The 27,808-nt window shown below is 39.6% G+C and overlaps 2 protein-coding genes and 2 pseudogenes across 2 annotated transcripts; 2 read left to right on the forward strand and 2 right to left on the reverse strand.

Annotated features, from left to right (window-relative positions):
• Positions 1 to 604: 604 nt before the first annotated feature.
• On the forward strand, positions 605 to 1,716 carry LOC110784652 (wall-associated receptor kinase-like 1; annotated as a pseudogene).
• Positions 1,717 to 5,547: 3,831 nt separating this feature from the next.
• Positions 5,548 to 17,444, reverse strand: LOC110784665 (berberine bridge enzyme-like 2; annotated as a pseudogene).
• On the reverse strand, positions 10,477 to 16,524 carry LOC130460054 (uncharacterized). The gene is made up of 4 exons (XM_056827710.1): positions 15,028 to 16,524; positions 14,678 to 14,956; positions 14,130 to 14,587; positions 10,477 to 14,044 (listed from the first exon to the last, which is right to left on the reverse strand). The coding sequence occupies exons 1-4, from the start codon at positions 15,587 to 15,589 to the stop codon at positions 13,334 to 13,336; spliced, it is 2,010 nt and encodes a 669-aa protein (XP_056683688.1). The 5' UTR covers positions 15,590 to 16,524; the 3' UTR covers positions 10,477 to 13,333.
• Positions 17,445 to 25,179: 7,735 nt separating the features above from the next.
• LOC110784666 (berberine bridge enzyme-like 21) lies at positions 25,180 to 27,022 on the forward strand. The gene has a single exon (XM_021989121.2). The coding sequence runs from the start codon at positions 25,274 to 25,276 to the stop codon at positions 26,879 to 26,881; it is 1,608 nt and encodes a 535-aa protein (XP_021844813.2). The 5' UTR covers positions 25,180 to 25,273; the 3' UTR covers positions 26,882 to 27,022.
• Positions 27,023 to 27,808: the final 786 nt, after the last annotated feature.

A 27,808-nucleotide genomic window follows, 5' to 3' on the forward strand; every position in this document is an offset into this window, starting at 1 on the left:
AAGAGCATACTGCTCTGATACCATGATAGAATTATGATTTCAGGAAAAACAAATTTTGTAATTGTATTAATTATGAAGCATTACAAAGCTTATATATTGAAGGTAGAAATCTAGAACCTTCTGTGTTTGTTACAGTTGGTTATTACAAGTCCCGGATTCTTAGGGAATTAGTTAGTCCTAATGCTGACTCATCAGCTAGAATAACTAACGTAGCATAGCAGTGTAGTATGGAAACTTGATCACCATAATGCATAAGCTTTATCACAGTACACCAGTCTAACAAACCTATTATACATGTTACAGAAAATGAAGGAAAATCTTAAAATTCTAATTTATTATAAATATAATTAATATTTATTTCCTTCTTTGTATCGACTACCTTATTTACATATTTTCATATCAAAAATATTGCATTGGTAGTTAAAATATTTTGATGACGCATGTGGCGTTTATATGCACCATTTAGAATCTGAGACGTTGTATTACGGCAACAAATTTGTTGTCATAACTTGTGACCTTTATCATTGTCACAAGGTAGGTGAAAACTTGTTAGGGTTGCTGATTGTATTTGGTAAATAGGGTAAAAAAAAACTTGTAATAACAAATGACCTTGAATATTCGAATACCAGTAATTACACGTACAATAACTCATGCGACTTTGGAAAATGCAGTTGTATGTTCAATTACTTTAGCGTGCTACGTTGTTGGGCAATGCTGGTGGTGTAAAACAAGAAATACAAGAAAGGAGACAAAGCTTAGAAAGAAATACTTCAAGGGAAGATTAAAAGAACAAAGATTGAATCAAGAAGAAGCCCAGAAGACTAAACTCTTCACAGAAAAGGAGTTAAAGAAAGCTACAGATGATTTCAATGAAAATTGCATAATTGGTAAAGGTGGTCAGGGTACCGTCTACAAAGGAATGCTAAATGATGGAAAACTTATTGCTATTAAAAGATGAATCTCATTGAATGTAGGACAATGGAAAGACTTCATTAACAAGGTAATTATCCTTTCTTATGTCAACCATAGAAATGTGGTGAAGTTTCTTGGATGTTGCATGGAAACAAAAACTTTACTTCTAGTCTACGAGTTTATCCCGAATGGGACTCTTTCTGAACTCATTCATAGTCCTAATGAAGAATTCGAGTAACGTGGGATATTAGCCTTAGAATTGCATCTGAAGTTTCTGGGGCCATTGCTTATCTACATTCATCATCTTCAACTCCTATCTACCACCGAGACATAAAATCTAGTAACATACTTTTGGATCACAAATATACGGCCAAAGTATGTGATTTTGGAATTTCTAGATCAACTAGTATGGACAAGACTCACTTAACGACTTGTGTACGAGGGACATTTGGTTATCTTGATCCTCAATACTTCCGTTCAAGGCAATTCACAGAAAAGAGTGATGTTTATAGTTTTGGAGTAGTTCTATTCGAAATATTAATAGGACAGAAGCCAATCCTCGAAACTTCAGAGGGTGCAACGAGTTTGGTGATGCAATTTGTTGAATTAACAGATGATTCTGCTGCCCTATAAGAAATGTTGGATCCTATAAACTTAGAATGTAAGAATATGATCGAAGATATAATGGTAGTAGTAAATCTTGCTAAGCGATGTTTGCACCAGGAAGGAGCTGGAAGGCCAACCATGATGCAATTTGCCATGGAACTCGCGTGCTTAAGCCAAAAGGCAAAAGGTTTATGCTAAATTAGCTGCTTCATCAAAAGAAGACGCATCAGATCCAAGTCAAGACTCAAGAGGCTACAAAAACCACCTAGTTGGATCCGGAACTTATGTTTATAATTTAGTTCTACATGGAGTTTATCACCTAGTTGGGTATGAAGAATTCTTGCTTCGGCGCGTTGTCTCCTCTCTATACATCCCCGCGAGAAGCCATTTTTCTTTGTCTATTTGTTTCCTAATTACTAATACTAGTATTGTATATAGACCATATCATATTATGGCATGAAGCATAATCAAGATTGTCTCATACTTCCTCTGTCTTTTAATACTCGCAACGTTTGTTAGTTTCACGCATGCCAATGCACAACTTTGATCATTTATATCTTAAATTCTCTTTATGCAAAAATTATAAAAAGTTGATATTTTGAAAATACACATTTAGACGAATCTAACAAGATCCCACATGACTATGTTTTATCTTATATAAAAAACACTACGAATAGTCAAAGTAGATTATATGAATAGTGGCAAAAGTCCAAACGTTGCGAGTATTAAAAGACGGAGGAAGTATATGCTTAACTACAACATAATAAGGAAAAGCCAAAAAAGGTCGAAAAGGAATGTGGCCATGATGAATTTGTATTGTTGTAACTTGTAAGTTCATTTTGTGTAAACATGCTTAATGAATATAGTACATCTAATCTAAGTGGTTGTGATCACACTTACCTCTGCGGAAAAAATTTGGAAAATATATACAACGGTTAAGTCTTGAGAATGAGAGTACAAGGGCCAAGATATGCCAAGTAACAATTTAACGTAAAGCTTTGTTTTGGGAACGTTGGAGAAATGTCTTCTTATTGTAGAGTTTTCCCATTGCCACCACAATTTGGTGGTTGTGGAAATGGAGGAACAATAGATGTTTCGCAAGTACGGTTGACATTCCGGTAGATCAATTGGGTTTTATTATGGCTAGGGTGGGCATAATCAATCAGGCCATGGCTCGTTTGAACAAGGTGGAGGGCTCGGATAGATTACCAAGGCATGAAATATATGTTAAATGGGAATTACCCCAAGCAGGTTGGGTGTGCCTCAATACGGACGGAGCCTTGAAGGGTAATCCGGGACTAGCAGGAGCAGGAGGAATCATAAGGGGGCATAGAGGAGAGATGTTCGAAACTTTTGCTACTAACTGCGGAACCTGCTCATGCACAAAGGCGGAGTTGTTAGCCGTCCTGCGTGGGCTAGCGATAGCATGGAATGCGGGGCACAGGAAGGTACAATTACGAGTGGACTCTGAAGTTGTAAAGAAAATGTTAACTTCTAGCATTTCCTCTACGTCCCCCTACTATCACATCATTCGAAACTGTAGATCTTTGATTGATCGTTCGGAGTGGGAAATAGTGGTCCAACATTGTTATAGGGAGGCTAATCGAGCGGCGGATTGGTTAGCGAACTACAGTGTGGGATTATCCCCAAAAATGGTTATCTTTAAGGCGGTCACGGTGGGCCTTCGTGCTATTTTATTGGAGGATTGGGGTGGATTGGCCTTAGCTAGATGGGTTCCTACCATTGCAGCGTAGCACCTGCAGCTAGGGAGATGGTTACTTTCACAGTAGACTAGTCTTATTTCTGTTTTTGTTTGCTTTTCTTCTGCCGTTTTCCTTTTCTTTTGTAGTTTGTTTGGTTAATTTTTCTTTTGGGCCCAAGCCCTTCACTTTGCACCAAAAAAAATCGTAGAGTTTGCCAATGCCATGCCAGACCAAGCCATGTTTGGGCCAAGCATCTAGTGACAACCTCGCTTGATCCAGGCCGGGTTAAAGAAATGGTCCAACATGATCTATATTATTTCCGAGTACCGAGTACAAATTATATTTTCCGAGTCCATTCGGGTGGGTTTCATTCGGTTTTTTCGATAGTCGAATCAGGTCTTGTTTGGGTCAGGATCGACTTTGGATTTATTTTTTTGAAAAGAAATTTATTTCATTAATAAAGAGTCATACGACATCTACAAGAGAAATGTAGATCTAATAAATACATGATAAATTGAATCAAATAAAGGTTTCCTTCATCAAACTACGGTCGTTGAATGAATCTTGCACTGTAGAACGTCTCCAGTATATAACGCTGGAACATGCAGTCTTTTCAGAGAGAGGGTCTAGCGATTTGTTGTAGCCGCGAGGATGATTTCCCTTTGATTCATCTGAATGTACTCGAAAAATTGATATTTGTTGCGATCCCGCATAAAACTTACCAACGAGCCAATTGTACATAAATCCACTGAACGACAAACATAACATACTAATACTAACTCCACCAAAGGGTGACTAACGAACAAGAACGAACTCCGCCCAAATGGTGAAAATTTATTGAACTTAGGAGACAATATCTGAATTAAATGAAGGAAAAGGGTCGGAAATAGTCTAACTTCCGAAGAAATTAAACTATTTTCGGCCTAAGACGGCCAAGAAAATAAACCCTAGAAAATGAGAGGGATCTACTTTGGGTTAATGGGTTTTTCAGGACATGTTCGGTTTTTTCGGTTTCGAGCTTTCATCGGGTTTTATTTCTTTAAATTTGATTTTCATTGATAAAAATATTCAATTATTATTACCACGTAACAATTTTATTACAAAATAATAACAATAATAGTTATGATATTAAAAGTTAAAAACACTTGTGTTATTTAATTTAAACTATTGGTAAACTAGATTTGAAGCCGTGCAACACAGAGTTTATTTTTATTTTATTCTAAAAAAAATCATGATTTTAAAATATTTTCAGTAAAATATTTTTTTGTGACAGTTGTCATCTTCTTAATCTATTTAACTTTTTTTTTTATATAAAGGGTTGCATTTGTCATTTAAGTGTTTTTATTGACTTTAAACTTCCAAGTCATTATTATTTTTATTCGAGATGCATAAAATTTCTTCATGAATGAATTTACGATTTAAGAAATAAAATTTAAAATTTTAACCCAAATTTTTATATGAGACTGTCCTCACCATCAACTGATGGTGAGACCAGTTCACACTTTGCGAATTTAGGTATGTTACTTCTATAGTTTAGATATGTTACCTTTTTTTTTTTTTTTAGAGGAGGTACTTTTTTTAGTTTAGGTATGTTACTTCTATAGTTTATAAATGTTAGTTTTTTTATACGGAGTAGTTTTAGATGAGATACCTTCTTAGTTTAGGTATGTTACTTCTATAATTTAGACATGTTACTTTTTTTTATAATTTTAGAGGAAGTACTTTTTTTAGTTTAGGTATGTTAATTCTATAGTTTATACATGTTACTTTTTTTATACGGAGTAGTTTTAGGGGAGATACCTTCTTAGTTTAGGTATGTTACTTCTATAGTTTAGACATGTTACTTTTTTTTTTATACGAAATAGTTTTAGGGGACGTACATTTTTAGTTTAGGTATGTTACTTCTATAGTTTAGACATGTTACTTTTTTTTATATAATTTTAGAGGAAATACTTTTTTAGTTTAGGTATGTTACTTCTATAGTTTAGATCTGTTACTTTTTTTTTATATATAGTTTTAGGGGAGGTACACTATTGGTTTCGCGCTCGTCACACCATCAAGTTGATGGTGTGACTGGTCTCACAGGAGACGCGCTGAATACTCTCTCCATCCCATAATTATGTTCCAATATAATTTAACATTTTGCCATTATTCACAATTGAATAAAATCTTTTAAATTCTTTCCAATACATAAGAAAAAAAAACCATATTTATGTGAGATCTTGTTTGATTCGTTTTAATAAGTACTTAAAGAATATCAAAATTTTATAATTTTATCTAATACTCCATAGATAACTAGAGATAAAAATGATACAAAATACGCATTGACAAACATAAAAAGTAGAAATTGAAATATGATTATGAAACGAATGGAATATGATTGAATGATACTGTCACTGATACAATATTTGCATTTATGTCATAATTTATTCAAAGTTGGAATGCTTTGCTCATTCCTAAAAAAGTTATTAGAATCAACCAAACTCTTAACTCTCACTAACCTATCAAAATTCCCCATAAAATACTTCCTCCCATAAACTTGGCCTTGTTTGTAAGTCCAATTATGATTAACCCCAATGTCAAGGTCCCTATAATTAAGGTATGCACCCCTTGGATTTTTAGAAACATAAGGTGTCATAAAACCAAAAATCTCCCTAATTAACCCAATATACTTATCATCTTGGACTTCCCCTGCATCTTTCCAGTTAACCGAGTATTGAATCTTGTACAAGTTCCCTCTCCTATGAGGAAATGGCGTTTCGGTTGATGATATCTCGTTCATCCTACCACCATAAGAGTTAAACACTAACCCAGTTTTCTCCAACTCAATCAACTTGTTCCATAGAAGCTCCAACCCTGCTTTTGTAATAGGTTTTTGTACATAATCAGATTTTCTCTTCAAATAAATATTCGTGTAACTCCTGTTTAACAAGACTTCTGGTAAAGTTCCGTTGTCAAAATTTGCCCAATACAATACAGATTTAGCCCAAGTCATCTCCAAACAGTCCTGCTTCTTGACCCCAAGCTCAGGGAACGCGGTTTCGAGGAGGGAGACTAATGCTTTCGAATCGCCTAAGAAAAGCGCAATAAAAGTGACCCGTGCTGTTAATTTACCCTTCTGTTGAAGATCATTTGCAGGCTGTAACAATAACCTTATGAACAAGTTATGGTCAATATCTTTCATTAAAAACTGCCACTTATAAACAAGATCAGTAGCATTATCAGATAAAAATCGCTTAATGTTAAAAACGGTTACTGTCTTCGGAACCGGAACCGGAACAAGCTTCACGGTGAAGGAAACTACGACAGCGAAACTAGCTCCGCCACCGCCTCGTATAGCCCAAAACAAGTCCTCCCCCATGGTGCTACGGTTCAAGAATCGACCCTGTGCGTCGACAACAGTGGCGTCTATTATATGGTCTACAGATAAACCATGCTTTCTTATTGTTATCCCACTTTTTGGACTAACGACATAACCGTTCTCACGTTTGGTCATGTCGTGTCAGCCAGGTCATATCGTGTCGCAGGTAAACACAGCTCCAGGGAGATACGTCCGACGTAGCATCATACAACGAGGTACAGCCGACGAAGGACAGGCGACAAAGTACAAGCAACTGAGACGCGTCCTCGAGAAACGGGCTGATAAGTTGACCTAAAGCCCATGATAGGCAGCGCCGTCAAGCTAGCAAGAACAAGTCCAAGACTCACGCGAGAAGCGCGGAAGCAGTTGAAGGCTGAAGAGACGTGTGATGAAGATACTCCTATCTTTGTGGGATTCTCTCAACCGATTAGACCGTTGAGAATACCCTATAAAAGGACGAAGATAATGATAAGCAAGCCACGTTGACTCAAGCACCGAAACTCTTAAGTTATAAACTGTTTCATCATTCATTATTGTACTTGAGCTTTTAGTTATCGATTCTCAGAAGAAAAAGCATAAACAATCATATAGAATACTTAGTGGATTGATAGCCTCATAGCTATCCGCGGTTTTTTACCTTATTCCTGGGTTTTCCGCGTCAACACTCCTCTGTGTCGTGCCTCTTTATTTGTGTCGTTGATTCTTTGCTTAGTTAGTGTCGACCCTAGCCGAAAGTCGCCCCCATACGAATTTTGGCATAAACAGTTTGGCGCCGTCTGTGGGGACATTAACTAGGTTTTACACAAAAGCACCCCTCTCACCATGACTACTGGAGAGATGACGATCGCAGAGATGAAGGCGGCTTACGAGAAAGCCCAAGCCGAACTAGCCCAAGAGAAGGCATCCAATGAAACCCTCCAGAAAGAGCTCGAATCTGTAAAGAGCAACAAGCACCAGTCCCGCTACAAAGGTGGGAAGCCAAAAAAGCTAACGTTCGAGATGCCCGATGACTTTGAAGACGTGACCGACGATGAGGAGGAAACCCGTGAGGAAGAAGACAAAGAAGCTCCCGATCCGGTGGCCCAACGCCTGAACAAGATGGATGCGCGCATGACAAAGCACTATTCCCGCCTGATGAAGTTGATGACCAGGTTCCCCGGGGCACCTACACCAGTGGAGACCGAGCCGACCGACGGATATGCCGCGTCGCCGTTCTGCGAAGCGATCGCTAGAGTGACGGTTCCGCACACACTCCGGCTCCCAACCTGGACCACCCTGTACGACGGGACATCCGACCCCTATAGGCACGTCAACTTCTACAAGCAGCGCATGTGGCAGATCGGGATTCCGCACGACCTAGTGGAACCTGTTATGTGCAAATCATTCGGCGGCACCCTTGATGGAGCAGCGTTGGAATGGCTCACGAACGTCCCTCCCAGATCCATCTCCTGTCTGTCCGACCTCATCAACGCCTTCTATCAACAATTCGCCAGCAGTCGCCAGTTAGAAAAACAAACCAGTGATCTCTATCGGTTGGTTCAAGGGCCAACCGAGTCGGTACGCGATTATTTTAACCGTTTTAATTGTGAAAAAATTGGTATAAAAAATTGTGATGTCAGGACTGCTATTGAGGCGTTCAAGAGAGGCCTCATCCCCAATTCGGAGCTATACCGGGAAATAACCAAATACCCCTGTGCAACTTTCGAAGAGGTGCGATCAAGGGCCACCGCCCAGATGCGAATCGAAGACGACGAGGTTATCCGAACAGCATCCCAACGATCGACGGGGGGCAGCAGCGACAGAAGATCGTACACCCCAAGGAACAACAATTGGCGACACCAACCGTATGTTCGGCAAAACCAGGTACAAAGTGTCAATCAGTATTATGATACTAACAATGTTTACAGGAACGAGCGGGTCGAACACCCCAACATCTCCGACTACGGCTTCAACGTCGACATTGGAGGTGTGGTGAACGCCCTTCAAAATGTAGGTGGAACAGTCAGATGGCCCCGGAAGAACGACAGACCGGACTCCATGAAGGACATGAGCAAATGGTGCGACTTCCACCGCGACAACGGACACACAACCGAGGAATGCATCTCCCTCCGAAAGGAAGTCGCATACCTCCTGAAACGGGGGCATCTAAAGGAACTGTTGAGCGACAAGGGAAAGGAAACATTTTCCAAAGAGCAAACCACCCTGCCCGGCCCAGCGACAAGCAGCGAGCGACCAGACCCACCACCGTTCAATAAAGTGGTAAATGTTATTTCCGGTGGTTCAGATATTTGTGGACTAACCTCTTCTGCAGCTAAAAAAATTAACAGGGGAGAATCTGAGACCGTAGAAGAGGGACAAACCGAAGACGAGGTCGCCCTACACAGGTCCCTGACCGCAATGGCTATTACTTTCGACGATTCAGATTCTGTAGATACACAGCGGGAGCACCACGACGGGTTGGTAATATCGCTCCCAATAGGAAACGCATTGATCAAAAGGATACTGGTCGACAACGGAAGCTCAGCCAACGTACTGTTCTTGGAAGCACTACAAGAAATGGGACTAGAAGAGAAAAACATAGTAAGGAGATCAACAGTCCTGGTAGGGTTCAGTGGAGAAGCACTACGGACGGTAGGAGAGATATCACTGCCTACATACGCAGAAGGCGTCAACATGATGACCAAGTTCAACGTCGTCGATTGTCCATCAGCGTACAACGTCATCCTAGGACGACCATGGATCCACAAAATGAAGGCAGTGCCATCAACATATCACCAATCAATCAAATTTCCAACCAAGTGGGGGGTCATGGAAATCAAAGGGCAGCAAGGGGATGCGAAGAAATGTTACGAGACAGCACTGAAACCGTCCAAGTCACCCATCTAGCAATTACAGCCAGGGTCGACGTCGGACGACCCCGACGACCAACAAATCGACGAGATAGTACTAGACCAGACAAAGCCAGACCAAGTCATAAGGATCGGAGCCTCACTGCCTGACAACATCAAAAGTCAGATAGTGTCGTTTCTAAGAGAAAACTCGGACTGTTTCGCTTGGTCACACGAGGACATGACAGGAATTAGCCCAGACGTAATTACCCACAAGCTCAACGTCGACCCCAGCTTCAAACCGGTAAAACAGAAACGACGTAAGTTCGCACCCGAAAGGAATAAAATCATAGACGAAGAAGTGCAAAACCTGATAGATTCAGGGAAGATCAGAGAAGTCAAATATCCAGACTGGTTAGCAAACGTCGTCGTCGTCAGCAAAAAGAACGGAAAATGGAGAGTATGCATCGACTTCACAGATATCAACAAAGCTTGCCCCAAGGACCCATTCCCTCTGCCGCACATCGACGCCCTGGTCGACGCCACAGCCGGACACGAGCTACTCACATTCATGGACGCCTACTCAGGATACAACCAAATCCTTATGCACCCAGACGACCAGGAAAAAACATCTTTTGTAACGGATAGAGGAATTTATTGTTATAAAGTCATGCCTTTTGGTCTTAAAAATGCAGGTGCGACGTACCAAAGATTAGTCAACAAGATGTTTAAAGACCAACTCGGAGACACAATGGAGGTATACATTGACGACATGCTGGTGAAATCGAGGAAGGCTGACGATCACGTGGAACACCTACGACAATCCTTCGACATACTAAAAAAGTACGGTATGAAACTTAACCCGACTAAATGTTCTTTCGGAGTGTCCGCAGGAAAATTCTTAGGTTACATCGTCACCCAACGAGGAATCGAGGCCAGCCCCGACCAAGTGCGCGCGATCATCAACATTCAATCCCCGCGGAACATAAAAGAGGTACAACGCTTGACAGGGAGAGTGGCGGCACTAAACCGTTTTATATCACGGTCGTCGGACAAGTGCCGATTATTTTACGACGTCCTACGCAAAAACAAGGGGTTTAACTGGTCCGACGACCACGAAGCAGCCCTGCAGAACCTCAAAAAATACATGATGTCGCCGCCCCTCCTATCCAAACCAAAAGAAGGAGAAGTCTTACAACTCTATTTAGCCGTTAGCTCGACGGCAGTAAGCGCGGTCCTAGCTCGAGAAGACGAAGCACAACAACTACCCATTTATTACATCAGTAAGTCACTACTGGAAGCAGAGACCAGGTATTCCTCCCTCGAAAAACTCGTCTTAGCACTCGTTACTGCAGCTAAGAAACTAAGGCATTATTTTGAAACTCACCAAATAGTGGTGATGACTAACTATCCGATCAAGTCTGTGATGCGTAGGCCAGAACTGACAGGTCGAATGGAGAAGTGGACAATGGCACTAGGAAGGTTCGACATCAAGTATCAACCAAGGACGGCTGTAAAGTCGCAGGCTCTAGCAGATTTTGTGGCAGACTTCAGCCCCGACTTAGAGAGAATAGCAGACGACGAAGTCAAACTCATCAACAACATAGAAGAAATATGGACACTCTTCGTCGACGGCTCATCTAACTTTCGTGGTGCAGGTTTAGACGTCGTACTAAAGTCACCACAAGGGGACATGATAGCACAGGCAATATGCTGCGACTTCAAGGCAACTAACAACGAAGCAGAATACGAGGCGCTAATCGCCGGAATGACATTAGCTATGGAATTAGGGGCAAGCGGACTCAACATCTTCAGTGACTCACAACTAATCGTCAACCAGATTAACGGCGACTACGAAGCTAAAGACCTAAAAATGACCTTGTATCTCGAGAAAGCAAAAGAGTTAACTTCCAAATTCAAACCCTTCTCCATCAAACAAATCCCAAGAGACCTAAACACGCAAGCCGACGCCCTTGCCAACCTAGGATCCGCACTCAGAAAATCACCATTCTCGACCATACCTCTAGTGCACCTACTATCGCCCGCCGTCGAAAAAGACATACCACAAGACGCCAGCCTCGTCCTATCAACCTTAAACACAGACAGTTGGACCAAACCCATCTTCGATTACCTAAAGCACGAAACTCTACCCGACGACAAGCTAGACGCCAGAAAGATACTTTTCAAAGCTTCACGATATGTTATTTTGCAGGACGTACTATTTAAGCGATCAGCAAACGGAATGTTGATGCGATGTGCCGAAGAGATCGAGTGGGAAACGCTATTGAAACAATACCACGAAGGAGAATGCGGAGGACACGAAGGAGGACGAAGCTTATCAACCAGAATCAAAAGAAATGGATACTATTGGCCAACAATGCTTAAGGACGCCATGAGGTACGTATCCAAATGCGACAAGTGCCAACGACACGCAGGTATGACACATAAACCATCCGAATTCTTGCATCCAACCCTAACTCCGTGGCCTTTCATGAAATGGGGGATGGACATCGTTGGCAAATTGCCCGTCGCCCCAGGACAAAAGGTCTTCATGTTAGCCCTAACAGATTATTTTTCCAAGTGGATAGAAGCAGGTGCGTTCCAACAAGTAAGGGACAAAGAGGTATGCTCGTTCATATGGACTAACATAATATGCAGGTTCGGAATACCGTCAGAAATCATCTGCGACAACGGATCACAATTCATCAGCGACAAGACAAGAGCTTTCTGCAAAACATGGAACATCGAGCTAAAGACGTCGACGCCCAGATACCCCCAAGCAAACGGACAGGCGGAATCCAGCAACAAAACGATCATCGCGTCGCTGAAAAAGCGGTTGGACGACAAGAAGGGGCGATGGGCAGAAGAATTGCCATCCATCCTATGGGCCAACAGGACGACGCCTAGGACGGCGACGGGACAGACTCCCTTCTCACTCGTTTACGGGTGCGAAGCGGTACTTCCCCCTGAAGTGACGCTGCCCAGTGCACGATATGGACTCATGACGCCAGAGAAAAACGACGTAGAACTCAGCGAAAACCTCGACAACACAGAAGATCTCAGGGAAGCAGCATTGATAAGGATGGCGTCACAGCAACAAATCGTGGCAAAGTGCTTCAACAAAAATGTCAAAGTGAAAATGTTCAAAGAAGGAGATTGGGTACTGCGCAGAGTATTTCAAAACACGAAAAATTGAACGCGGGTAAGTTAGCACCAGCTTGGGAAGGACCGTACTTGATCGACAAAATCGTCGGAAAGGGGGCATACAGACTCATTACCAAAGATGGCAAGTCGGTCCCCCGAAGCTGGAACGCAACACATCTTAAACTCTACCATTTTTGAAATCTCGTCGTAACCAATTTTATCAGTCGCCGCATTGTCGTCTTTACTTTTCTTTATCGTTTTATGTTAAAAACCATTACTGACTTAGGCATCGGAGGGCCGTTGGCATCCCCAACGGCCAATCCTCCTAGCGACCCCTGTTTTCTTTTGCAGAATGCAAGACGCACGACGAATGACGTCCACAAGCAACAACGTACGACTCAGAGCGAGACCGCAAGAGACAACGAAGTAACAACGCAGGTATGATTTTACACATCAGTCGGTTCAATACTTATTACTTGCAAAGCATCTGCCACACGAAACTAAGACATCAAAACGCAACGGGATAACCATAAAGAAAAACAAACTTAACACACACGACGCGCGACCCCTAAGGCCACGACTTCCGAAATTTCAAACACTAAACATTATCCACACACAGCGTCGCCACTACCGACGACGAATAAAAACATTCCAAACACAAAAACAAAACACAAGTCATCCAAACCACCTCGTCGCCGCCATCGACGACGAGTAAAGAAGTTCACCAACAAAACACAAAAACCAACAGAAAATTCGAAAACTACAAACTATTACATCCCTTATTCCTGAGTAGAGACCACGACTTCCTGCTCCGGCTCTTGCTCTGGGGGCACGACTGGCACCTCCACCGACGCCACGTCCACCATCTCGTCTTGAGAAACGACGGCAAGGGCCTCCTCTTCGCACCCAACAGCTAAAACCTCCCCCTCTTGGTCCGGAACAGGCGCACTCACCACCAACAAAGCCGCATCCACCTCCGTCGCCTCAGTACTAGCAGTGTCAGCCGTCTTCGCCAACTCCTCCGAATCCACCACGGGCACCGACAGGTCAGCCATGGTACCGCCATTAGCCAGATAGTCATCCACCTCCTTTTGACACGGCCAAAGGCTAGTCTCCCCAATCAGGCAGGAATACATCATCTGCGCCCGCGTCCTCCATATAGCAAGAGCCTCGACGTCCTTCGCCTCCTCCTGCAGGGCGTCGTACAAGCTCCTCAATCCATCCAATTCCTCTGTCGTCGAGGTCAACTCCTCCTTCACTTTCTCCAGATCTTTAGTCACGTCGGCTAACTGCTCATCCTTACCTTTCAATTGATCACCCTTGGCCTTAATCACCGCAGCAAGATCCACGACCTTCTTCTCAGCAGCTTTCCACTTCGCTTCCCACGACGCGGCCGCCTTCTTCGCCGTCGCCGTCAGCTGCCTTGCACTCGTCACCTCGTCGCACAGCAACGAACACTGCCTACGTACAGCCAAGGCAGCCTGCGACGCCTGCGCAAAACCAATGCCAAAACAGATTTACACAACATACATCTTTCACAAACAAAAAAGAAGAAAAAAACTAAATAAAACTCACCCGCAGACTAAGCTCAGCGGCGTCCGACGCGACAGGAAGAGGATCCACCTCGTGGTATCGTCGATACGTCGTAGGCAAGATCAAGCGATCAGCGAAAGGCCATATAACCGACGCCTCTTCATCACCCAAGAAGCTTGGGGGCAAAGTGATAACCGTATCCTCGACAGGATCCGTCTCGACAGGTCGCTTCTTGGCCGACGAAGTAGACACTTTACTAACGTCGACAGCAGCAGACGACGCCTTGAACGGCTGTGGAGGCGACGACGAAGCAATCGGATGAAAGCCTTCGACTCCTATGACGACAGGCGTCTCGGCCGATGAACCTATCGCAGAAAACCGAGGTACAACCGTCATACCCCGTCCACCAGAAGTCGAGGACGACCTAAGTCGCTTCCTTGCACGCTCCTGAATCTCGCTCTGAGACATCCTCGACACAGGCCGAGACGAAAGAGTATGCTCTACACCCAATACAAAAAATAAAGGTCAAACATTATCCAAAACAAAAACAAAAATATATACAAACCCCGAAATAAACAAACGACAAATACCTGAGTTGTCAGCCATATCACCTACTTCACCTTCGGCGGACGACGAGTTCGCCACTACCTCCTCAAGCAAATCCAACCTTTTCCGACGACGAGTCAGTTGACCTGATCCCTCGTCTATCTCCTCCTCCTCGGCGACGTCGCCTGACCGGTCCACCTCCTGCTCGTCTAAAAACTCTCCGTCGCGACTGAAAGACCTATCCTCGACAGAATAACCCAAGAACTTCCGATACTTATCCTCAGAATCAGCGTTCAACTCAGTCAACGACGACCCCTTGACAACTGCAAAACAAAACCAAGTAAGGCGACGTTCAGTAAAACGACGAGAAACAAAGATAAAACGACACATTTACCTTCCATCGTCCATCCCTCGACCAGAAACCGCCCTTTATCTCCCAGAGAATCTTTGCCTACAAAGACAAAACGACTCTGCCAACCCCTGTCGTTCACACCTAAACCAACACCTAAGTTCGTCTTCCCCTTCTTCGTAACCAAGGTATACCTACAACACTTCTGCAGCGCTAGGTCGTAAGAGTACATCAAATCAGACAGGTCAAACGGCGTACGCCAGTTCGCAGTAACTCCATGCACCACCGTGAAAACCCGCCATATCTGGGGCATCAACTGACCCGGACTCAAATGGAAAACCTCGATAAAGGACCTAACTAGAGGAGTGAAAGGAAATTTGAAGCCAATTGTGAACGGATACTCATACATAACCACATACCCCTCTGGACAGTCAAAGGCTTCCTCATCCGAGCCGGGAATCTTCACTTCCGCCGACGGCGGCAAACCAGCAAGTTCAACAAAAGCCGCCGGATCCACCACAGTAGAATATATCGGGTTAAGGGACTTAACCCGAGTGGAACCCGACTCCCCCTTTCCTCTCGCTACAACCGACTTAGATCTACCCATCTCACTTACAAAAATCTACAAGGAAATCGAAAAAGAAAGCGAATTTTACCTGAAAATCGAACAAACTCAGTGCGAAAATCGACTTCGCTTTCTCCCTCTTCTCTCTCCTGCTTTCGGATCTAGAAATTTTTCGAAAAACTTGGTGTGAAGAACTTTATTGCATGTCGTGAATTGGTATTTATTACCCTAGAATTTTGAACGGTTTTATCCCACGAACTAGGCAGTTGAAGACGGTTTTTTAATTTGAATTGTTTCTTTTGCTTTGTGTGACTCCGCAAATTCACAATTGGGGGCAAACTGTTATCCCACTTTTTGGACTAACGACATAACCGTTCTAACGTTTGGTCATGTCGTGTCAGCCAGGTCATATCGTGTCGCAGGTAAACACAGCTCCAGGGAGATACGTCCGACGTAGCATCATACAACGAGGTACAGCCGACGAAGGACAGGCGACAAAGTACAAGCAACTGAGACGCGTCCTCGAGAAACGGGCTGATAAGTTGACCTAAAGCCCATGATAGGCAGCGCCGTCAAGCTAGCAAGAACAAGTCCAAGACTCACGCGAGAAGCGCGGAAGCAGTTGAAGGCTGAAGAGACGTGTGATGAAGATACTCCTATCTTTGTGGGATTCTCTCAACCGATTAGACCGTTGAGAATACCCTATAAAAGGACGAAGATAATGATAAGCAAGCCACGTTGACTCAAGCACCGAAACTCTTAAGTTATAAACTGTTTCATCATTCATTATTGTACTTGAGCTTTTAGTTATCGATTCTCAGAAGAAAAAGCATAAACAATCATATAGAATACTTAGTGGATTGATAGCCTCATAGCTATCCGCGGTTTTTTACCTTATTCCTGGGTTTTCCGCGTCAACACTCCTCTGTGTCGTGCCTCTTTATTTGTGTCGTTGATTCTTTGCTTAGTTAGTGTCGACCCTAGCCGAAAGTCGCCCCCATACGAATTTTGGCATAAACACTTATCATGTTGCCGTATCCGCCACCACTTAAATGACCTCCTATTCCTACAGTAGGGCACACCCCGGCAGGAAATCCTAGGGTGTTACTTTTATCTTGTATCCTGTAGTAAAGTTGCGCCAGCCTCTACATAGGCGGTTGCAGCTGCCTTAGGGTCAACTTTGATACGTCGAAAGTTAAACATGTCGAGAATGATAAAAGGGTGGTCGGAGACATAGGATAGCCCATCGAAGTCATGCCCACCACTACGGATTTTAACTTGGTGGCCGAGCTTACGAGCGCGTATGATGGAAGATGAGACTTGGGATGGGTTGAAAGGGGTCATGATGAGTTGGGGTTTTTGGTGTTGTTGGGTATATGAATCTAAGGTTTCGAATGTAGGCTTGTAGGATTGAATTGTAGTTTGTGTTTTCTTTCGAGTAGAGAATTGTGGAGATGTTTCTTGATGAAGAAGATGTTTGGGTTTTCAAGCATTCCAGGAAGTTGTTGTATGTAGAATCTCTAGATACTGCTAATGAGAATGAAGAGAAAAGGATTAGAAGAAAACATGGGAATGGAAAGTAGTTGTTATTTGTCTTCATTTTTGTTTAGACAAATGCCCTTCTTTTTTAATCTATTTATCCCAATTCTTTGCAAGACTTTACTTGGGCCGCCATTCCAAATTATTCGCAAAACTCAAATATAAAACCGGAATCAACTACTACAATCAAATATGAAACCAAAGCATTTATATAAACTTTTATAATAGTTAAACTGTTTGCGATATGTGTACCAAATTGTACTTTTTTTTTGCTCATTGAGTCATTCAAGGGGAAAATATGGAAAGGTGCAACTTATATGTGCTATTCGGAATGGATAATATAAGTATATTGATTGCTTCATTCTCCAATTTTTGTATGTTCCATCTCCATTGTTAATTAGCAAAGGTATGTGTTTTTTCAATAGATGTGAAAACAAAGGTTTGAATAGTCATAACTAATGATTTGGATAAGGGATATGGTTGGTGTTGGGTTCGAATCCTCCGTCCCACTCTTGTGTCGCATTCTATGTACCACTTGATTCTATTGGTCCACCTCATTAAATTACAATTTCTTAATTAAAATAATAATAAAAAATTGTTATAATTTAATGATGTGGACCAATAAAATTAAGTGGTCCATGAAATGGAACACACGAGTGGGGCGGAGGATTTGGACCCGTTGGTGTTGTGAGGAGGAAAAATTCTTCACGTTGCAAACAAGATATTGTCTCCAAGGTAGGTGAAAACTGAAAAGGGATCAAAAAGAAAATTTCAAAGAGGACATTTGCATGTGGAATTGTGGACAGATCATTTTCTCAATAATGCATTCATTATATTGGTAGTTAGTCTTGTTACTTTCTAGTTTGAAAGAGTTACCTTGTCAAGATTTTCCAAATTAAAATTAATTGTTTTATTAGTTTAAACAACCAAATCAAGGAAGGAGGGTAGTATACCACTTGGTATGTACTTTGCCAATAAATATTGTTAATTCCAGTCGAAAAATGCATTAATAAAAAAAGTTCTAAGAATATTTTTATTATTTGGGTTTGTGGTGGTGGAAATTAATAGTGTCTCAAATATAATAAACATGTAAAATAGTACAAATATGAGTACATACTTCGTTTTCTTTAATAGAAAATTCTCTTATTTTCAGCTTCTGTACGTCAACTTTTAAAACATAGTTGGCTTAGCTACAATTTTTATTGATAAATTGTATATGTTCACTACACCCAAAGAGTAAACCCTCGGGTTAGGTGTATCAAATGGTGTTTTATGTTAATCGGTGATTCCTTTTATATCATTTCCTATATATATATATATATATATATATATATAGAGAGAGAGAGAGAGAGAGAGAGAGAGAGAGAGAGAGAGAGAGAGAGAGAGAGAGAGAGAGAGAGAGAGAGAGAGAGAGAGAGAGAGAGAGAGAGAGAGAGAGAGAGAGAGAGAGAGAGAGAGAGAGAGAGAGAGAGAGAGAGAGAGAGAGAGAGAGAGAGAGAGGCCCCCGTAAGAACACTTCTTACGGTAAGAACACTTTTTAGATCGTTTGATTGTTTCTAATCTGACCGCCCAAAATGAATCGATTTTAACAAATCTGGACCTTTAAAGATTTTAAAGGTTGGGATTAAAAACAAAAATATTTTTTTTTTCAGATTTTTTTTTCATTATTTCCACTCTCTTCAATTCCTCTCTCTCTTCCCTTTTCGAACATCACCAACATTCGGCCACCACTCGTAGCCACCACCACCGTCCGGCTCGCCGCCGCTCTCTGATCTCCGCTTGCCGCCAGTCGCTTCTCGCTGCAATTCTAATCGCCGGTGGCAACGTTGTTTCTGGTGGCCGCGAAAATCGGACCTCCCTCTCTCTCTTCAATTCCTCCCTCTCTCTCTTTAATTCTCTCTCTGGCCGGTCGTAGCCACCACCAACTTCTGCCGGTCGCTGCTCGCCAGTCATCACCTCTATCCTACTACATTTCGGAGCTAATGCAACGCTCAAATCCGTTGCAATAGGGCTGAAAAACCGTTTCATTAGACCTAATGCAACGGCTGGCTACCGTTGCATCCGCTGGCGTTGCATCAGGTCTAATGCAACGGCTTTTGGCCTTATTGCAACGGCTTCTTATTATTTACTAGTACCATTGCATTAGCCTTTCACCTAATGCAACAGTCTCTTTTACAACGGTAACCAATAGGTATTGCAATGCCTTTACTTTATTGCAAAAGGTACATTAGAAACGGTTGCTAGTGAGAGGTTGTTTTTTCGCATATCAGATATGTGTGGAAACACACATATCAACTAAAAGACAAATAGCTAAAAGACAAAAAGGAAGTACCATTCATGTTTAAAAAAGTACCATTATGTAAAAAATAGTACCATTCTATAAAAAAAAGTATCATTTTTGTTTGAAAAAGTACCATCTAATTTCTTTTTGTCCTTTTTCCTATTTTGTCTTTTGTTCTGATATGTATTTGCCCATACATATCTGATATGCGCTTGTACTTCCTCTGCTAGTGAAGCTTCAATTACCTAATGCAACACCACATACACATTTAAATGAATCATGTAATAAATGCAACTAGAATTTCATTGATACAAAATCAGTAATACAATAATATTGTTTCCCATAGGATATAATACAAATTACTGCATAAATCTACAAGTGGTCGTAACAAGATATAATATTCTCAAAACAAAAAAATTAACATTGTTGAAACCATCCAAAGCTAGCATACACAAGCTAAAGGAATGCTGTCATGGAGTCACTAAATATATCATTTGATAAATGGCTATATTTCTTCTCCACTTAGCTCACCTTGCACCTGCAAGTAAAAATATTAAGATTAATCACAAGTTAACAATTGACATACTAGCTAAAATGTCACATATAAAATAATAAAAAAAAGGAATTAGGTAAGTGAAACTGTGAGGATAAAACACAACCATTTTAGCAACTTAACACCATGAAACTGTGAGGATAAAAACACAAGGATAAATTTGGTGACAATTATTCCAATGTGCTGCCAACTCCATATTTGCACAAGAAACAAAATATGCAGTCTAATATGCAATAGAACTAGCAAAGCTCTTCCTTTATTTAGTGCCAGCCCACTTAATGATATGGCTAAGTAAGTCATTTCAGTTCACACACAAGGCTGGCATTAAACTGTCATTTCAACACAGAAATGAAGTTGGTCCAACTCACCCAAGTAAAAAAAGTTCACACATAATATTTTCATCATTCACACAACCTTAGTGGAAATTTATAACCAATTGGCAGAAAGAATATTAGTTTTCCTTCCCATTGTAAAAACTGTTAATGCAGGAATTTGCACATATCAGGTGTAGTCAGGTACCTGGTGTTCACTATCCAATTAATTTCATAAACTTAATTAAGAAAATTCAGTCAATATTTTTTATTATGTTATGTAATATTTACCAATCAAATGATCCAAATGGAATCAAAATCATCTATTCCCTCCCCCACCATGTCAGAGTATTACGAAACATGTATTGATGAACTAAATACTAATAACGTAGTAATTAATAATCGATAATGATGAATTAATACGTAATGAATTTGTAAAGTTTGTAAATACAAGTTTGTCATATATTCATATTGGTTTAAACAACAACGAGACTAACATGTTCATTAACGAAATGAGAAAAACAAGTTCAATTGTTAATGAATTAAGTCGATTCAATTAAAATAGAATAGTTTTTCGATTAGTTCGTAGGTTACAATTAAGCTTATAAGCTTATAAGGTATTGAATTAGATCAATTTAGTTTAATGATCGATTAGACGATTAGTCAGTTCAATACGAGTCAATAAAAGAGTGCACATTCAATTCTACAAGACTATAACTATAGAGTAATATAGCTATATTGGAAATACATCTAATAAAGAACAATATGTTAAATGATAACATGTTTAGTTACTTAGTCGGTTGATAAACAACAGTTCGAATACTCGGTTGAACAACGCACATTGAATTATATCTTTGGTTTATAAAGGTTTAAGAAGTACAATTACTTTCATTTGATATCTTAGCGTTTCAGCTCTGTTTGGTTTGACGGAAAACGTTTCAAGTAAAAACTTATTTTTGAGGCGGGTTATGAACGGTTTGAATTAAACGGGGTGTAAACAGGTTACGGGTTGTAAACGGTTCGGGTTGTAAACGATTCGGGTTGAAGCAGTTCGGGTTGTAAACGGTCCGGGTTGAAACGGTTCGGGTTGTAAACGGTTCGGGTTGAAACAGTTCGGGTTGTGAACGGGTTTTCCCCGAGTTGAAACGGTTCGGGTTGAAATAAATCGGGTCATTAACGGTTTTCGGGTCCATTCGGTTCGAGTAGAAACGGTTTCAGGTTGACGCATGACGGTTTGTTATCAAGTATCGGGTCTTAATCGGTTTAATATTTTCGAGACGGTTCGGGTTCGGATTGAATGTTATCGGTTCGGTTAATTTTCGGATTCCAATTAACGAGTTATTAACGGTTCAAGTTCTTAACGAATCGGATTAACTCAGCGGGTTCAACGGTTCGGGTTGAGATTTGACAGCCCTAGTTGTAATAGGCTTGTTAGCTAGGATATGGACCCCCCTATAATGCTTTGGAATGAACTTTAAGGGCTGCCATTGAATTTTTATCCTCTACCGACATATGTCTCTATAAAACAACAGGGTAGAAAGTTAGACATTACAGTCGTCGCATTTGTCTTTGTCTTAAATCATATCCAAACAACGGAAATTGAAGTCCAATCCTTACTTCTCCCCACTTCATATTATCCTACACAAATTCATTTTAATTGATTTAATTAGGCAGAATACTTATTTGGGGTGAAAACTCCTTAAATGTTTGATATTTATGTTCCTTTTTGCCATCCCTCAAAAAAAAAAATGTTCCTTTTTGCCAAAATTGGTCCTTGATTTAAGTTTTATTATTATTTAGACTCGGAGTTAGGTTGCAATATATTCACGTCATTTTATTTGAACTTAGAGTAGGTTATGTTCCCCTTTATCATAATTTTCACTAATATAAGCTTATCTGAATTTACAATATGTTTGGATACGGTGGAAAGGGAGGGAAGAAAGTTAAGGAGCAGTCAACGGAGAGATTAGGAGGGACCCTTCATCAAAAACCAATCTTTTCAAAATTGAAGAGATTTGGAAAGGAAATAATTAAGGTTATAATTAAGAACTACTACCTCCGTTTCAAAAAGATCTTTACAGTTACTATTTGCACGGACTCCAATGCAATATTTAACTAATAATATATCCAATTTCGTTTGTGAAAAAATTATAAAAATTTGATATTCTGAAAATACATCTCGATACCAATCTAACAAGATCTTACATGTAACGTTTTGATGTATATAATGGTGAGAATTTACGGTCAAAGTTTTTTTATTTTGGACACATTTTCCAAAGCGTAAAGAACTTTCTGAAACGGAGGTAGTAGTTTTTAGGCCCGAACGATGTCCCGGATTAGTGCATTAGTAACATTTATATATTATACTTATTTGAAAATGTTATTGGTCAAATCCCTTTTTATTATATTTGTTAGTATTTCTTTAATAATGATAGCATGTAACGTATTATAGCTCAACGGTAATACTTTATTGTTTATACGTAAGGTCGCAGGTTCAAGTCTTATAGAGGTTCCATTTCCAAATTTTTAAATATATGAAGTTTACATGAAATAAAATACTTATAAATAGAATGCTACATGGCACATAAACTTCTTTAAAATCAGGAGAAGGTAAAAACAAACTACTAACTATTAATTTCTATTTTAAGATTCTTTTGTCTTGGTAACAAGCCTTCAAAACCAGGAAAAGGAAGAGATTGAGCTGAAGTGTGTTCTTCACAACTTTCGGAATACAGGGAAGATTTTCAAAAATTATGTCATCTACAAGCTATAAGGTGGATAAATCTCAGGTTGAACAAGCGCACAACCTTGCTAGAATTACAGTGGACTGCGGATACACTAGGAGGATTTTCCTCTAGAGCCAGATTAGATTTATTTATTTGTTTTTTTTTTTTTTCAGCCGAAGTCATAAAAAAAAAAAAGTAACACGAAAAGGTGAAAACAAACTACTAAGTATCCTCCGTGTGAATATGGGATGGTAAACTATGTAACCTTAATCTATGAATTAGATCACGAGAGTACATTTACAAAGTTTTTGGTTCCTTGCAGACATTTAGTTTGATTAGTACAGTGCGTGAATCGTGATGTCCCATGAATTAGTTATTAATGCGATTGTTACAAGTCTTGCAACGTTATATTACGGGCATTAATCGTGCAAGTTATTATTGATTATTGAATAATAACTTCACTTTATAACGTAATATGAAATAATCTCAATCCTATTTACAACCTTATTTTGAATATATAGATATCATAACAGATACATTCTTTCAAAATGTCATACGAAAAATAGTAACTACACTATCAAAAATATGATACTCCTATACTATACGTAGTGCTTCATATCCAATATCCACTATAAAGTATCTTCGATTCTTCAAGACTGTGTACTAAATTTTCTTGGGGTCCCCCACGGCCTTACCCCTACGTAATCGAGCACATAATGTCTTTATTGCAATTGTGCTTAATTTCTCCGTCCTTGCTGTGCCACGAGTTTAGGCTGTTAGCCTTTCAATCCCAAACTTTTTCCATACTCGTTTTTCAACTTCCCTATTCTTCAACTTGTGATTTTATTCAATACTCTCCCTTTCTCACACTACTCCACCGTCCATCCCAAAATGATTTCACGCTCTAAATTGATCGATCTGGAGATTAAGAATAGTCGTTATGAAAATAAATTTTTAAAGGTACATACGTAAACTTTTAAAACAACTTCACAAGAAAATGTATTGAATAACAAAGAAAAATATTAGATTTAATTAAGGGTTTTTCTTCTGGTGTAAATAGAGTCACAAAGGGGTAAGGCGGCAAATGATGTAGACATGATTTGTTCTCAGATCTTGCATTCCTTCAAAAATTTACCAACTAAGCTACATATGCTTAATTTGTATAAATAGACAATGTTAAAAACAGCAGAAGCACAGCAGAAGAGAAGATTGCAGAGATTTAGTTCTTAGCAGCCATAAACAAAGCTTGCTAAGATAGAGAGAATATTATTGAGAGTATTGCTTAGAGTGTACGCTCATTACAACAGAATTATTGATTAAACTTAGAAAGGAAATAATCTACTTATATAAGACAACAATGCCTTGCTGTCATAGCCAATCAGAAGGCAGCAGAATCCTAACAACCAATCACAGTGCAGCAGTACATCAACCAATCATATTGCAGCATTGCTAACAACCAAGCTGATGTCAGTAATTCAGTTACAAGAGCTGTAATCCTGTGTGGGCAAGACTAGCTTGTGTATGGTGAGGCTGCACTTGTGTGTGTTGATCATTCTGTAATCCAACAGACAAACTTTACATAATACAACTACAAACGAAACAAAACAAACCACTAGAGTCATTAGAACGATCCCTTACATAACTTATACAAAAAATTACAAACAAGCTCCTAAAAATCGAAAGAGTAGCATGGATTGCGTCTGTCAACCCGACCATGAGTCCATGATCATATATTGCCGTGACTTTTTTTACAACCTCTACAAATAAATAAATTAAGAGTAATCATGAACAAAGAAATGTGAAAATATAAAAAAAAGTAGTTGGAATAAATTTCAACTCAAATTGGTCGTAAGTAACCAAGATAAGTCTCAACCACTAACAAATGCTGATAGAAACTTAATTGGTTTTGAAAGTGGTAGGGCGACTACGACTAGTTGGATCGAAACTACCACTATTTAAATACGAAGTATATAGTTGCACATTTTACTTGTCTTTTTAGCTTTATGTAAAAAGAAAAAGTTATTGAGTTGTTAGATTAATCTCAAACTCTGATTGTACATCTTTAATATATTTTTCATTACTAAAGATATTACAGTAATAGTTAAATTATTATTGCGTTTACAAAGACGAAAATTAAAATTATTTGTGCAACAATTTCTTAATCAATAAAGAAAGTACTTTAAACGTATATCAGATATTGAGGGCAGATAAAGGAGTAATTCAAGAGAGAAATTACTTTGACTAATACGGAGTAGTACTATATATAAATAGAATCTAAGAAAGTAAATGATTTCCACCTAAAATTACGAAAAAAAAATGGGCACAACTATCAACTCTTATCTACTTCCCTGCTGTGTTCTAATCCTGTTTTCTTCAATTTCACAGGTATTATCTGTAGATTCTACATACAACAACTTTCTCCAATGTCTAAAAAACCAATCAAATTCATCAACAAACATTTCCACAATTCTCTATTCTAAAGAAAACAAAAGCTACAATTCAGTCTTACAAGCTTACATTCGAAACCTTAGATTTACATACCCAACAACATCAAAACCACTACTCATCATCACCCCTTTCACCCCCTCCCAAGTATCCGCCTCCGTCGTATGCGCTCGTAAACTCGGCCACCAAGTTAAAATCCGTAGTGGCGGCCACGACTATGATGGGTTATCTTACATCTCCGACCACCCTTTTGTCATTCTCGACATGCAAAATCTACGACACATCGAAGTTGACCCCAAGGCAGCAACCGCCTATATCGAGGCAGGTTCGACTTTGGGGGAGCTCTACTACAGGATACAAGAAAAAACAAACACTCTCGGGTTTCCGGCCGGGGTGTGCCCTACTGTAGGTGTAGGAGGCCATGTCAGCGGTGGCGGATACGGTAACATGATCAGAAAATATGGATTATCTGTAGATCATATAATAGATGCTACAGTTGTTGACGCACAGGGTCGGATCTTGAATCGTAGTACCATGGGGGATGACCTGTTTTGGGCTATTAGAGGTGGTGGTGGGGCTAGTTTCGCTGTCGTCGTTTCCTACACCGTGAACCTTGTACCGGTACCGGAAACAGTAACCGTTTTTAACATCAAGCGGTTTCTTACTGATAATGCTACTGATTTGGTTTATAAGTGGCAGTTTTTGATGAAAGATATTGATCATAATTTATTTATCAGGTTATTATTACAGCCTGTAAGTGATCCTCAGAATAAAGGGAAAAAAACAGGGAGAGTCACTTTTATAGCACTTTATTTAGGTGATTCTAAAGCATTATTCTCTCTGCTCAACACTAAGTTTCCTGAACTTGGTCTTAAGAAACAGGATTGCTTAGAGATGACTTGGGGAAAATCAGCACTATTTTGGGCAAATTACGACAACAAAACTTCGCCTGAAGTTCTGTTAAACAGGACATATTTAGCTAATTACTCCAAGCGGAAATCGGATTACGTACAAACACCCATCACAAAGAAAGGGTTGAATCTCTTATGGAAGAAGTTGATTACATTGTCAAAACCAGGAATGGTGTTTAACTCGTATGGTGGGAGGATGAATGAGATTCCGGCCACGGATACACCATTTCCTCATAGGAGAGGGAACTTGTTTAAGATTCAGTACTCAACAAGTTGGAAAGATGCAGGGAAACTGGACGAAGATAAGTATATTGGGTTAATGAGGGAGCTTCATACTTTTATGACACCTTATGTTTCTAAAAATCCAAGGGGTGCTTACTTTAATTATAGGGATGTTGATATTGGTGTTAGTCATAATTGGACTTACCAACAAGGCCAAGTTTATGGCAAGCAATATTTCAAGGGGAATTTTGATAGGTTAGTGAAAGTGAAGACTTTGGTTGATCCTACCAACTTTTTCAGGAATGAACAGAGTATTCCTACTCTCAAATCTTTGGGTGTTATATAGAAATTGTATACCATTGTTTTATGTAGTTATTTGATTTTAATATTTACTACAAAGTTGTAAAAGTTTAAAAGCTAGGTTTTATAGTAATCAAACATATATTCGATCTATATAAATTTTTATAAAATAGTGTTAAGCCGTCAACTAGAAGACTTGTTTCTTACCTGTATAATATAATGTGAATAAAGTAATACACAATCTCATCTAGATTCCTTTGTATTATATTTTTTCCGTACCTCTTTCTGAAGGAATTATGTCCTTAGACATTTCCGGCAATTATTAAATATAAATAGGAATCAATTATGAATATAATAAGTTAATTATTTTAGTAATCATATTTGCTTGCTATAGAATAAATGTGATTAGTAGAACAATATTGATTGGACCTACAACTAAAATATATTAATCTTATAAGGTCACACATATAAGCACTAATTGGAATGGGCCCAGAAGGCCCTATGGCAACCGGTCTATTAAGGGAAAGTAGGTTGGGCTTTGTTTTTGTGTTAACCTAAAACTCTCACATTATAATAGTTATAATGTTAGGGATTTAGAAATAACATTTATTCAATATCTGACACAAAAAGGAAAACACAAAACCATAACTCTTTCTCTGAAACGCCGTTCTTCCCAAACAAAGCAAGAGATTGATCGTGATCGTTCTCTTCTGTACTAGCATACGTGGGATTCAATTGGTGCTTGTGGACTATGTAATCCCCCGTAAAATTATAAATATTACTAATATATTTTAACGTATAGTTAATTATATTTAAATAGAATTTACGAATTTTAGAAATAAATATGTAACTAACGAATATTTATTTTTATACGTTTTAAATATTTCAACGATTTATGAAATCAAAATAATTTTAGAATGTTATGTTGAAAAGAAATCGAATTACGAAAACCGTTTGAATTTGGAAAACAATC

The sequence above is a fragment of the Spinacia oleracea genome, chromosome 4, assembly GCF_020520425.1.
Source record: "Spinacia oleracea cultivar Varoflay chromosome 4, BTI_SOV_V1, whole genome shotgun sequence".
Lineage (NCBI taxonomy): Eukaryota > Viridiplantae > Streptophyta > Magnoliopsida > Caryophyllales > Amaranthaceae > Spinacia > Spinacia oleracea.

Excerpts from the sequence above, each read along its gene's own strand:
- LOC110784666 (XM_021989121.2), top strand. The coding sequence starts at position 25,274 with ATGGGCACAACTATCAACTCTTATCTACTTCCCTGCTGTGTTCTAATC.
- LOC130460054 (XM_056827710.1), bottom strand. The coding sequence starts at position 15,589 with ATGGGTAGATCTAAGTCGGTTGTAGCGAGAGGAAAGGGGGAGTCGGGT. Across the intron at positions 14,957-15,027 it reads CGAGGGATGGACGATGGAAG|TTGTCAAGGGGTCGTCGTTG; the intron begins GTAAATGTGTCG and ends TTTGTTTTGCAG. Across the intron at positions 14,045-14,129 it reads CCGCTGAGCTTAGTCTGCGG|GCGTCGCAGGCTGCCTTGGC; the intron begins GTGAGTTTTATT and ends GGTTTTGCGCAG.